The 12,973-nt window shown below is 38.4% G+C and overlaps 1 protein-coding gene across 2 annotated transcripts in view; it reads left to right on the forward strand.

Moving 5' to 3' along the window:
- Positions 1-12,973, forward strand: part of LOC136864563 (cyclin-dependent kinase 11B) — a 434,451-nt gene that overhangs the window by 340,432 nt on the left and 81,046 nt on the right. For both annotated transcript variants that reach the window (XM_067141707.2, XM_067141708.2), the window contains exon 10: positions 10,060-10,289. In XM_067141707.2, the coding sequence (XP_066997808.2) occupies positions 10,060-10,289 (230 nt within the window). The remainder of the gene's footprint in view (positions 1-10,059; positions 10,290-12,973) is intronic.

Here is a 12,973-nt window from a genome sequence, read left to right on the forward strand (position 1 = left end):
CTAAATTACATTAATTAGGGACTAGTTTCGGCCTGGGCTGGCCATCTTCAGCCTTAATGTAAAACACCTAATAACTAAACAAATGTACATGCACACAATTGACATAAAAACAAAATGAAAACAAATATATACAAAGTGACATTAAAAACTGGGATGGAATATGAATATGAATATATTCCATCCCAGTTTTTAATGTCACTTTGTATATATTTGTTTTCATTTTGTTTTTATGTCAATTGTGTGCATGTACATTTGTTTAGTTATTAGGTGTTTTACATTAAGGCTGAAGATGGCCAGCCCAGGCCGAAACTAGTCCCTAATTAATGTAATTTAGAATATTACATATTATAGTATTGAAAGGTGGACCATTACTACATTAATTTAATAATTACATTGTACTTGCAATTCAATACGGATCAGAACCATGAAGTTTATAACCTATGCGTCTGGATATGTTTGGAGTTAATGGTAATTTGGTAAGGGGAGATAATGAGGAAGAGATTATAAAGTATTCCTAACAGGTGCTAAGAAGGGAAGGGCGGAGTGTGGGGTAGGACTGTTCATCAGGAATAGTATTCCATGGAACATAGTTTTGGTTAGGCATGTGAATGACCAAATGGTGCGGGTACATCTAGCAGTTGGAACAATTAGGATGAAAATTGTCTCAATGTATTCACTATGTGAGGGTGCAGATGAGGAGGAAGTCGACAAGCTTCATGAAGTACCAGGCCTGAGTAGCTCAGATGGTAGAGCGCTGGTCTTACTGGGTCCAACTTGGCTCCAAACAATGACTGATGCAGACAGGGAATTGTGTATAGATGAAAGAACAAAGCAAAACAAATAATTGTTGAAGAAGTCATGGGAGGATTTTAGTAATACCTTGTTAAGACTTGTTCAAGCGGCAGGGAAAACTTTGTAGACAGTAATTAATCTCACAAAGGATGGGAAAATGAAATGAATAGTGTTTTGGGTAAATCAGGTGAATTCATAGTAGATCCCAAAGTCTCTGGCCAGGTGGAAGGATATTTTTAAAATATTTGCGGTGTAAAATAAAATACGGTATTTCTGTTGACTTGTTGAAAAATCAAGTTGAAAAATCAAGCTCATAGGGAGGAGGACCACTATATTGGTAAAATTATGCTTGAGGGAGTGGAAAGGGTGGTAAATAAACTCAGTTGTCATAAAGCAGCAGGTATAGATGAAATTAGACTTGAAATGGTGTTATATAGTGGAAAGGCAGGGATGAAATGGCTTTATAAAATAATGAGATTAGCTTGGAAGTTTAGTAAGGTATCTTCAAATTGGATGAAAGCAATAATTGTACCTATGTATGAGCAAGGGGACAGGAAGGATTGCAACAACTATTGAGTATTTCATTGATCAGTATACCAGGCTAGGTGTTCACTGGCATTTTGTAGGGAAGGGTGCGATCAGTGATTGAGAGGAAATTGGGTGAAAACCAGTGTGGTTAAAAACCCCAGAGGGGCTGTCAGGATCAGATTTTCTATATGTGCCAGGTAATTGAAGAAATGGTAAAAGAGGAATACAGAGTTTTATATATGTAAGTTCCATAGATCTAGAGAAAACACGGCGGAGTACCAGGGAAAAAGATGTTAGCCATATTAGATATTTATGAGATCAATGGTAGATTATTAATCTCAATCAAAGGAATTTATGTTGACAGTTGGGCTGCAGTGAGAGTTGAGTGTCCAGGCAAATGCCGGGGCTGTACCTTAATTAAGGCCACGGCCGTTTCCTTCCATTTCCTAGGCCTTTCCTATCCCATCGTCGCCATAAGACATATCTGTGTCGGTGCGACGTAAAACAAATAGCAAAAAAAAGAGTTGATTGTAGAATGAGTTCTTGGTTCAAGGTCCTTTCAGGGGGTTAGACAAGGCTGTAGTCATTCACCTTTGTTGTTCATAATTGACATGGTTCATCTACTGAAAGGTATAAAGTGATAGGGAGGGGTTCATTTAGGTGGAAATATAGCAAGTAATTTGGCCTCTGCCTATGACTTGGTCTTAATTGCAGACTGTGCTGAAAGCCTGCAATCTAATATCGTGTAGCTTGAAAATATGTGCAGTGAGTATGATATGAAAATTAGCTTTTCGAAGACTAATGTCACTAGAGAAGGAACCTAAGAAAAATTAATGTCAGGTTTGGAATACAAAATTGGAACAGGTAGCTCATTTCAAGTATTCAGGATTTGTATTTTCCCAGGATAGTAGTTTAGTAAGTGAGATTGAATCATGGTGCAGCAAAGCTAATGCATTGAGCTCACAGTTGTGCTCAGCAGTATTCTATAAGAAAGAAATCAAATCTTGGATGAAATTATGTTTATACCCGTCTGTTTCCAGACCAGTTTTTCTGTACGGGATTGAAAGTTGGGTGGACTCAGGATATCTTATTCATAAGCTGGAAGTGTCAGACATGAAAGTAGGAAGAAAGATCGCTAGTACAAAAAGAAGTGAACAATAGGAGGAGGGTACTCAGAATGAGGAGATAAAAGCTAAGTTAGGAATTAACTCATTTGATGAAGTGGTACTCATAAACCATCCTCGGTGGTGGGATCATGTGAGACGAATGAAGAAGCATAAGCTACCTAGGAGAAAAATGGTCTCAATCATGGAGGGTAAGAGGAGTAGAGGGATACCAAGACGACATTGGTTAGACTCAGTTTCTAATGATTTAAATATGCGAGATCAAGAACTCGTCAAGGCCTTTGAGCTAGTTACAAATAGAGGATTGTGGGGGGGGTTCAGTAAATTCACAGAGGCTTGCAGACTGAGTGCTGAAAAGCATAAACAGTCTATAATGAAGGTGTATGTATACAGGTTGGTTGGAAACAACATGAAGTGGATAAATGAGTGTTAGAGGGATGCTCATACTGATAAATAATTTGAAATAAATAATTCAATATCTTGCACTATTACAATTTTATCAACTGCTGAAGTTAGCCAATCAGATCACTTCTCGGGCAATTTCAAAGGGGTTCTGCAAAGTGTTGTTGCTAAATCTGCACTTGCCTTAAGATCGGCTTGAGAGTGCCATTCAGAGGAGTCTTGTATTGCGGTGAGTGTTGAAATCCAATGTACACATGCCACATGGCGGCTAACGAACATTTCTGTAAATAATAGTTCAATTAACAGCTGAGTCATGGCCCACCTTGTGCTCACGCTGCTAGAGCTATACAGTCAGCATCTAAAACACACATATCGTGTGTTTCTGCCAGTGATTTTTGTAGTGACTTAACATCGCACTAACACATTGAAGGTTTTCAGTGATGGAAGGATGGGAAAGAACTTGGATTGGAAAGGTACCGACGATAGCCTTAAATAAGGTACAGCTGTAGAATTTGCCTGGTGTGTAGATGGAAACAACAGAAAACTAGGGCTGCCAACGGTGGGATTAGTATCCACCATCACATGGATGCAAGCTCGCAGTTATGCGACCCTAACTGCAAACTCGCTCAGGTTCAGCCGGTTTCACTGTAGCGTACTTGTTATGACATGATTGAGTCAGCTGGACGTCTGTGTTCAAATTCCTCTCTTTGCAAAGTTTTTTTCTTTCATTGGCTCTCTCAAGCCTTGTGCAGATTTAGCAACACCGCCTCGTGAAGCCCATTTGAATTCACCCGTGAGGCAATCTAATTGGATACGTGGAACTGTTCAATGTTTTTTGTATATTTTGGATTGCTGTAAGGTTTTTTTCTTATTAGTGCTAATTTTAATATTTTCCCACGTCTGTTACTGAAGATAGTACCATGCGTACCGAAACTGGTCTTGCAATATGAAATATTTGTGCCTGTATATTGAAGGGTTGATTAGGTGAAGCATCTTGCTCAATTTTCTTTAACTCTTTCCCTGCCAAGCTAAAATGCTGTAGTACTGCTGCAGCTGCCAACCTAAATTAAGGCAAAATGTTAAGGTCTTACTAAAAATTCTGAACTCGCCTCTGTTTTGAAGCTATATAAATGTTTTTTTTAATGATTCATGATATATCCATGTATATGTCCTCTGATTTATCTTGTTGGTGCTTATGTCTTTAAGTTAAAAAATTGATGAATTAATTTCCACTTTCTGTATTCAATTTTGCAAATTTGAATTAGTATTTGGCATAATAATTATTTTACATACATTTTAATGTCACTGTTAGAATCACTAAACTGTGTTGTTCTTTACTGTTAAAATTTTTAATGCTCTGTTTTTAAAAAGTCCAAATTATTTTAGTTTTTTGAAATTGAAAAATTGAGGTTAGGTTCGTCGTCATATTGACTTGCATTTCGCTGGTTAACAGTATGATCATTGTCATCTTCACTTTTGTCAGTAGTATTGGTGGTGGTGGTGGTGGTGGTGGTTGTGGTAGTAGTAGTCGCAGTAGTCATAGTCGTCGTCATTTGAGGAGGGATAACACTATTAGGCCTAATATCTGTCACATGAGCTGTTCGTGTCAGTCTCACTGTTTTCATCTTCACTAGAAGATATATCACTGTAACTTCCTAACAACATACCCTGAATATATTTTTAACACAAGTGTTCTGAATAATATTTTACCATCTTACCATACAAAAAGACAATAAAAGCAATACCTCGCATCAAACAAACTTATTACAAGTCATTAACCTCATTTCTTGGTCCGTATTGACGACAGTGAATGCATACAATTTCCAGAATATTCGTTGTATGCATCAAACAAACTTGCCGTGCAACGTTTGTGGCACACACTATATGGTCAGCGTGTGACAACCTTTCAAAGAAAATAAAAAATAGGAATGTTATATTCTCTTTGTCAGAGAGAAAATGGTATTTACTTGTAGTTTGAGATACCATGGATCAGCCAACTTGCATACGAGAGTTGCGTTAAACTTGAACAAACGTTATTTGAAAATCGGTCCTTATGGCATTGGATCTCATTGGATCATGGCGGTTTTATGATTCACAGAGCATCAGCTTCCAATCGGATCTTGGTTAATGTACTCACATGGCTAATCGAATCCGAGACCTCATCGCTTCATTTGGTTGGTAACAACTTGATCATCCTCTGTATAGTCCTGACCTAATACAAATATAAATGGTCCGTTATTGGACATTATGAATTTTCCAGCCAACTCATTCCTGGTTGTCAGCGTTTCGCCCCCGTGTGCTAGGTTGGGCTCATCAGTTGGTACCTAGCACACACTCCAAGACGCATGGCCAGTGCATACCGTGGAGGCCACATCGTAAGCTACTTGGAGCCACCAGCAGTGCCAATGCACTCTGAGAGACTTTGTCTCATTACCAAAAATTGATGCCTGCTTGGCCATCAGATGATATAGATGTTGATTCCCATAGCGAACCTGAAATATTTGTCCTGAATGAGTAAATTTATAATACCAATATAAATGGTCCATTATTGGACATTATAAATTTTCCAGCTAACTCATTCCTGGTTGCCAGTGTTTCGTCCCTGTGGCTAGGTTGGGCTCATCAGTTGGTATGTAGCACACCCACCAAGACGCATGGCTAGTGCAGTCCGTGGAGGTCACTGTGTAAGCTACTTGGAGCCAGCGGCACTGCCAATGCACTATGAGAGACTTCGTCTCATTACCAAAAATTAATGCCTGCTTGGCCATCAGATGATATAGATGTTTCCATAGGGAACCTGAAATATTTGTCCACGGTATGCACTAGCCATGTGTCTTGGTGGGTGTGTTAGGTACCAACTGATGAGCCCAACCTAGCACATGGGGGCAAAATGCTGGCAACCAGGAATGAGTTAGCTGGAAAATTTATAATGTCCAATAACGGACCATTTATATTGGTATTGTAAATTTACTCATTCAGGATAAATATTTCAGGTTCCCTATGGGAATCAACATCTATATCATAGTCCTGACCTAGCGCGTAGTGACTACCCCTTGTTTTTGCACTTGAAAAAGCATTTAGGAAGTCAGCACCACGACGATGATCTAAAAATGACAGTGCTGCAGTGGCTGGCACATCAGGCAGCAGATTTCTATGAGGATGGAATTCAGAAGCTTGTTTCACAATATGACAAGTACCTTAATATGCTGGGAACTTATGTTGAGAAGTAGTTTAAGGTACAAGCTTACATGTAAAAAATGAATTGTTTAAAAAGAGCATTACTTTGTTTCTATATCAATGCAGTACTTACTTTAAAAACATGCCTTGGAGTAGGCTACTTGATGTTTTTTGGGTGTACAGACCTGGAAAGTGCAGTGCTTACACTGATGGAATTGTTCAGTAAGATAATCAGGAATGTGGGAAACCACACAGAAGGGAACGTGATCGTAGCAGACGATTACTACTGCTTTTCCCATACCTTTGGGGTCGCGGGTTCTCACTGTGTTGCACATGTGGACGTAACCCTGTTTTATGGCCGGATGCCCTTTCTGATGCCAACCCTGTGTGGAGGGATGTAATCACTATTGCATGTTTCTGTGATGGTTGATATTGTGATACATTGTCTGAATTTGAAGAGTAGAGTTTTGGGACAAACACAAATACCCAGTCGCTGAGGCAGAAGAATTAATCAGGAGCGATTAAAATCCCTGACCCGGCCGGGAATCGAACCTGGGACCTTCTGAACAGAAGACCTCAATGCAGACCATTCAGCCAAGAGGTCAGATGAAGCAGGTGATCTCAATTTACCAAATGTCAATTGGGAAGGTAATGAAAATGACAGCATGACCAACAAATGGTAAATAAATTAAATTGGAAAGGACAGTTGAATCAGAAAGTGATGGAACCAACTATAGGGAAGAATATTCTGGATGTGTCGCTGATAAAACCAGATGAGCTCTATACAGAAACTGAAGTAATCACAAAGCTGTTTTTGTTGCAGTTAATACATGTGTTAGAAAGGAAGGTTGTAAAAGTAGAACTATTAGGCAGTTCCATGTGATTGATAAGATATGCATGAGAGAGTTTTTTAAAAGTAATTATGATTGGTGGAAAATGGTAAATAAGAATATAAGCAATCTGTGGGATGGCTTTAGAGGAATTGTTGAGGAATGTGAAAACAGGTATGTACCTGTAATGGTGGTGAGGAATTGTAAAGACCTGCCATATTATAATACAGAATTAAAGAGACTAAGAAGATTTAAAATAAATAGATTTAGAAATGGTTGTGGAAGTAAGGAGAAGTTGAAGGAACTTACTAGGAAGTTGAATTTAGCAAAGAAGTCGGCTAAGGATAACTTGAAGGCAGGCATAATTGACAGTGGAGAAGAGAGCAAGCTCAGTTCAAGCTAAGGAAATTGCCTATAACCCCAGGTGTGAGCCTAAACACGATGTGATGATGTTGCCGGCTGGCCGTCACAAACTTCCTAATGTACACGCTAGGAAGTGAGCAAACTCATCGGTTCATAGGGTCAAGACATGACGAACTAAAAGACCTTGGGCCACATTGGTGATGAATAAAGAACACCTGTGATCAATTCAGTGCAGTTATATGCTCGTTGAACATGGATATTCAAAGTTAAGTCAAGAGTAAAATAAAAATAAATAGAATGCATTGAAAGAAAATAGTACTGATGACAATAGTATTGATGACAAGAGACAGAAAACAAGAGTTTGTGCGATAGAAAACAGGACAGTGTCACTTACGAAGCTCAAATGCTAGTACAGTAGCAAGGCATAATTGCACTTGTTTTCCTTTGAGTCAGATGAGTGCTTCATGCAGTAGAGTTATTCTTAGCTCTATAAGACATAAAATAATAAGGCTTGTGTTAAAATGCCCTTTTAATGTTGTGTCAGGTATAGGGTTTCAAGTGGTAGCATAAGAATTATTGTAGGAAATGACTATGGTAAAGTGAAAGCATCTGAGATGCTACTGCACCAGACGACTCTTTCTCGGTGAAGTCGTGGAGTGCCCGATGATACTGGTCGCTCTATAATACCGGAGGTTCATGACGCAATGGAGTGTTATTCTTGTGTTACAATTACAGATGTGTGGATGGATGATTACCAAAGGAATCATTTTATTTTCCATATGTTTCACTACATTAGTGGGTGGGCAATGAAAAACAGAGTTCTTTTAAACCTGCCTCTTCCCCAATACTCCGAAATCTGGTGAAATCATCATGAAAGAATTTATCACCTCAATGTGCTGCATTTGGTATTCAGCTGCCAGATTGACAAAGGGTTACATTTGTAACAGATCAGAGTACAATATTAGGAAGGCCTTAATGGTCCACGAAGGCTTTACACGAGTACCTTGTGTAGGGCATTGTGTAAATACAGTTTTGCAGCACACATTCGAAGATGATTTTTCTTAATTCGCAGGTGCAGGATGTAAATTACATAATGAAGAGAAACAGAAAGCTGTGGCCTATTTTAAACGTACAGGTTTAGTTAGTCCTGTTGAACATACTCTATATCAGAATTTAGAAACAAGAAGGAATACTGAGCTGTTCATGCTAAAATCTGTGCATAACTATTACGGTAAAATAATTGCGATCCTATTGGCTGCAACTGCAGGCAAGAAAGAGAAATTAGAAAAGGTGAGAAATAATCTAGAAGCAGTCAATAAAGAACTCTTGAATGACTTGATTTTTTTCCCTAGAATCTCTCAAACAAATCACGGATGATTCAGAAGGAGACAGCAGTCGAACAATACAAACGTGCTCTTTTGCTTCCACCATCCAGTACTGGGATTCGAATCTAGACGTGAATGCTATCCTGATGTTATGGCAGTGGTCAGTCTTCATTATTACAATTACATTATTTACAAAACAAAAAAAAATTGGCCGCTCAGCCAGGCTGGCTGTTACGCCAGCCCTAGCAAGCCCAGCCTGCAAAGGAAACCAAGCCCTGTTAGCCGAGCTGCCTTGATGTTGCCGTCATGATGTAACAAACCCAGCCACGCTCTGTAGTGCTGCCACACGATGCAAGCCTAGCTTAGCTGGCAGACACACATGCAAGCCCAGCCAAGCCTGAGACCGCTTACTGCTCTTCTCTAATTCACAGTCACACAAGCGTTAGTGAAAAATGGAAGGGTATAAATGGGTAGTTTAAGAAGAACAATTCAGGAATCATTAATGAACAAGGGGTGTGTATCTGTGGGGATTTACAGAAGGCAGAACTATTCAGTTAGCAGTATGTAAAGATTTTTGGTTACAGGGATAATGTGCAAGTAGAGGTGGTGACTAATACTAACAGAGTATTTAAATTTATCTATGATAACAAAGACCTATACAATAAGATACTAAAGTTGAAAACTGGATGAGCAGCTGGAATTGATATGATTTCTGGGGATATACTAAAGGCAGTGCTTTTCTTATATTGACGTAGTCTTCTTTTTAATTTTTCTATATAAGTAAAGATACTTCTAAATTCAAGCATAAAAGAAGGCTCTCTCACATCTGCTACTCAAGGTATTATTTCATGTCATTTTTGCATGAATTTCTCCTTCCTATAGTCTCAGTGACAAGTTAATGTGCATGCGCAAATTCTTTCTGTATCTCGTGCACACAGGCTTTCTATAAGTAACAGTTCTCATTGGCACAGTTAGTCAGTTTTTGTGTGTCAAATATTTGCTGCCCAATAGAGCAACAGGAAGACCTTTCCTTTTTGATTTCAGTAGACATTTGTAGGTATCTAGGGGAATCAGAAGACGAATGATATTTATCATAAGTCATTTTCACGTGTCTCACGAAATTATAGGTTTGTAGGAAAAAATATGGGAATTAGCTACATTTTTGCAATATTCTGTCAAGAAAGGACCAAAATAAGAAATTAAAAAAAATAAAAATAGGAATATGGACTAAAATCAAAGGAAAAAAAAGGGAAGACAGTGTTGAACACTGTAATTAATTAATTAATTAATTTTTGTTCTCAGAGACTTGTCCTTTCGAAAGGCATAGCAGTTTTGACTGAATATGTTTTTTCTTCATATGTACTCTTATATATAATCTTGAGTACTATAACAAATTGGATTACTATGATTTTTGTGAGGATATTGAACAATACAATTACCATAAACATTGCCAAATGTCATTAGCAAGTCCAAGGTAAATATTGTCTGCATCTGTTATTGTGTTTTTTTAATTTTCAGGTGAAGTAAAATGTTTAATGCAGCAACTCTTACGTGCTGTGGCTCATCTTCATGATAACTGGATACTTCATCGAGACTTGAAAACATCAAATTTACTACTGAGCCATAAGGGTATATTAAAAGTGGGTGATTTTGGGCTGGCTCGTGAGTATGGGTCACCTCTCAAGCCATACACTCCCATAGTTGTTACCTTATGGTATCGTTCTCCAGAACTTCTGCTTGGTATTAAGGTAAGACTTTTTTGGAATCAGCATATTCATAATCACTGTATACAAGGTTATATTTTGAAATATTTTTAATTCATGATACTATACTATATACCAGGGGGGGCCACTAACCTTACTTCTGGGAGCCACAAATTTAGGAGACAAAAATTGGGAGCATGTTTAGAAAATGGTTTATAAAATGAAGACACGCTTTTCATTTTATAACAAATGAAGGAACATTTATTTTCTACACTACACACAATATTATTTTTCAGGTACACATCAAGGAATGAGATTTTACTTTTGAGCAGTGCTTTTTTGAGTGTTCATTTTTGCTGTTACTTTTTTAAAATCTGGCTGATAATTGGTAAGCGCAGTTCGCACAAGTTCACTTAAATGTTCATCAGTTAGTTCAGATCAATATTTAGATTTAATTAATTCAAGCATTGAGTATAGTGATTCACACACATAAGTAGTCCCAAAGTTTGAGATCAGTCTCTTGGGACACTTTTGTTAGTGGGTATTTTTCTTCTGGAACATTCTTCCAAAATTCTATGGTAGAAACGCCACTTCGTTTGAGTCCTTTTAGTCCTTCGTCCTCTTGCAGTTCTAGTAGCTCCAACTCTACAGCTGCTGTATCCTTTGTTATTGGTGATGAAACAGGACAGCCATCGCCCACAACATCAACAGAAAAAGGATTTTCCAGGAATGAAAATAAAGGTTTAAGTGATCTGAAATTAAATCTGCCATTGATTTCTTCAGCAAGGCCAGACATTTTACCCATGTAATCTTCAGTTTCCACCTGAACATCAGGAAGGCTTTCAGCAATTTTCTTCAAACATTTGAAGTGAGAAAATGTTTTAGTCAGAAGGTCTTTCCCAAAAAGCTTCATCGTGCTATGAAAGCTAAATACAGTGTGGGCCAGTTAAGAAAAGTTTTTCTCTTTCTTGTAAAGATATGTTTTAGTGTTTTTAAATGCTGGACCATATCTGTAAAAAGCCAAATCTAACAACCACTGGGGGTCATTAAGTTAAGGGAATGATTTTCTTTCCATAAACTGTTTGATTGGATCAAGTAATTAAAAAAATCTGTCAGGAACGTTGCTTACTGATAGCCATCTTATTAAGCAGTACAAACATACATCATCAGGAAGCTCATCATTTTCATATATTTTGCTTCTAAGTATTCTCTATGAATAATACAATGTACAGGTAGGAAATCAGTAAATGATGTGTCAGCATTTTAAAGCCCAATAAGCCCTTGTTTCGTGCTAGTCATAGATGGTGCACCATCGGTAGCAATGCTGGCAATAATACTTATAGGCACTGAGTTTTTCTGTAAAACACCATCCAGGGCTTCTTTAATGTCACAACCATGAGTAGTATCCTTCAAAGTAACCAGGTCTAAAAGTTCTTCCACCACCTCCGAGTCCTTTGACAAATACCTCACAAAAATGGCTAGTTGTGGTTTATCTTTGATATCAGTAGACTCGTCCAGAGCCAGACTTACTGTTGAGCACTCGCTTAGATTTCTTTGTAAATTATTTAAAATATCTGCACTAATAACAGAAACTCGCCTCGCTATTGTGTGTCTAGTAGCGGGCATTTCGTTGATTAGTTTCTGCAGTTTCTTATTTTCAGGTTCTAAAACAGAAATAACTTGTGCCATGTTCTTCTTAATAAACTCCCCCTCTGTGTAAGGCTTTTTTGCTTTTGCAATATTAAAATCCAAGATGAAGCCAGCTTCGGTTGTCAAATCTGCTTCCTTGGTAAAAATTGACGTAACCCTACTCTGACCACGAAGTTTTTCCTTTAGTGATTTCAGTTTGGTTTTCCTTAACTGAGAGCCAACAGGCAAATCTTTGTTGAAACGCTGTGGTTAGTGTCATGATGGCGTTTTAGATTACTGGCCTTCAATGTCACAAAGTTATTTGACACAAAAGATACATTGTCTTACCGTTTCTTTCTACAAAAACGAATTCTTCCTCCCAGTCGGTATTGAAAGCTTGATTCTCGTCTTCATATTTACGCTTCTTAGACAGCATCGTAACTGTTCGGACACCAGGCCACAACAATACTCAAACATCACACAACAACTGCACACAGAAAAGTATTGGCACTCGCTATTGCCTATACGTGAACGTGATTGGCTTCACCTCACAACACTGACTCACTGACACACTCTCCTGCTCAAAGCACTATCTAACAGAAGGCGCCGGAACTATCTTCACCTCCCATGTCTTACTACTGACGTACAGCGCTAATATCATAAAGCCGCACATTGCTGCAACTGACTGCCGCCGGCCTCGAGATGTTGTTAGATTCCATTCATTATATCATTTAGATTTACTCTAAGGTTGGTGTCAAGAGCTTCACAAGACTGACTCAAGAGCCGCATGCGGCTCGCGAGCCTCGTTGTGGCCGGCCCTGCTATATGCAGTAGTAAATGGTATCTGGCTGCTGCTAATGCTTATATCCTTGCACTCGATGCTAGCCTTGTATAACAAAATTAAAAGCCCAATGGTACACATAAGCAAGACTAATGCTTGATTGCAGAAAGTCATGTCGAATGAGTCCTTGACTGCATATCAGTGTATTGGTCATCAACTTCGATTTTTTTTATTGCATTGCAGAAAGCCAAATATCCAGTCATCTTAGGGCCGATGACCTTAGATGTTAGGCCCGTGTAAACAACAAGCAAGCACCAAT

This window comes from Anabrus simplex, chromosome 2 (genome assembly GCF_040414725.1).
Source record: "Anabrus simplex isolate iqAnaSimp1 chromosome 2, ASM4041472v1, whole genome shotgun sequence".
NCBI classification, from domain to species: domain Eukaryota; kingdom Metazoa; phylum Arthropoda; class Insecta; order Orthoptera; family Tettigoniidae; genus Anabrus; species Anabrus simplex.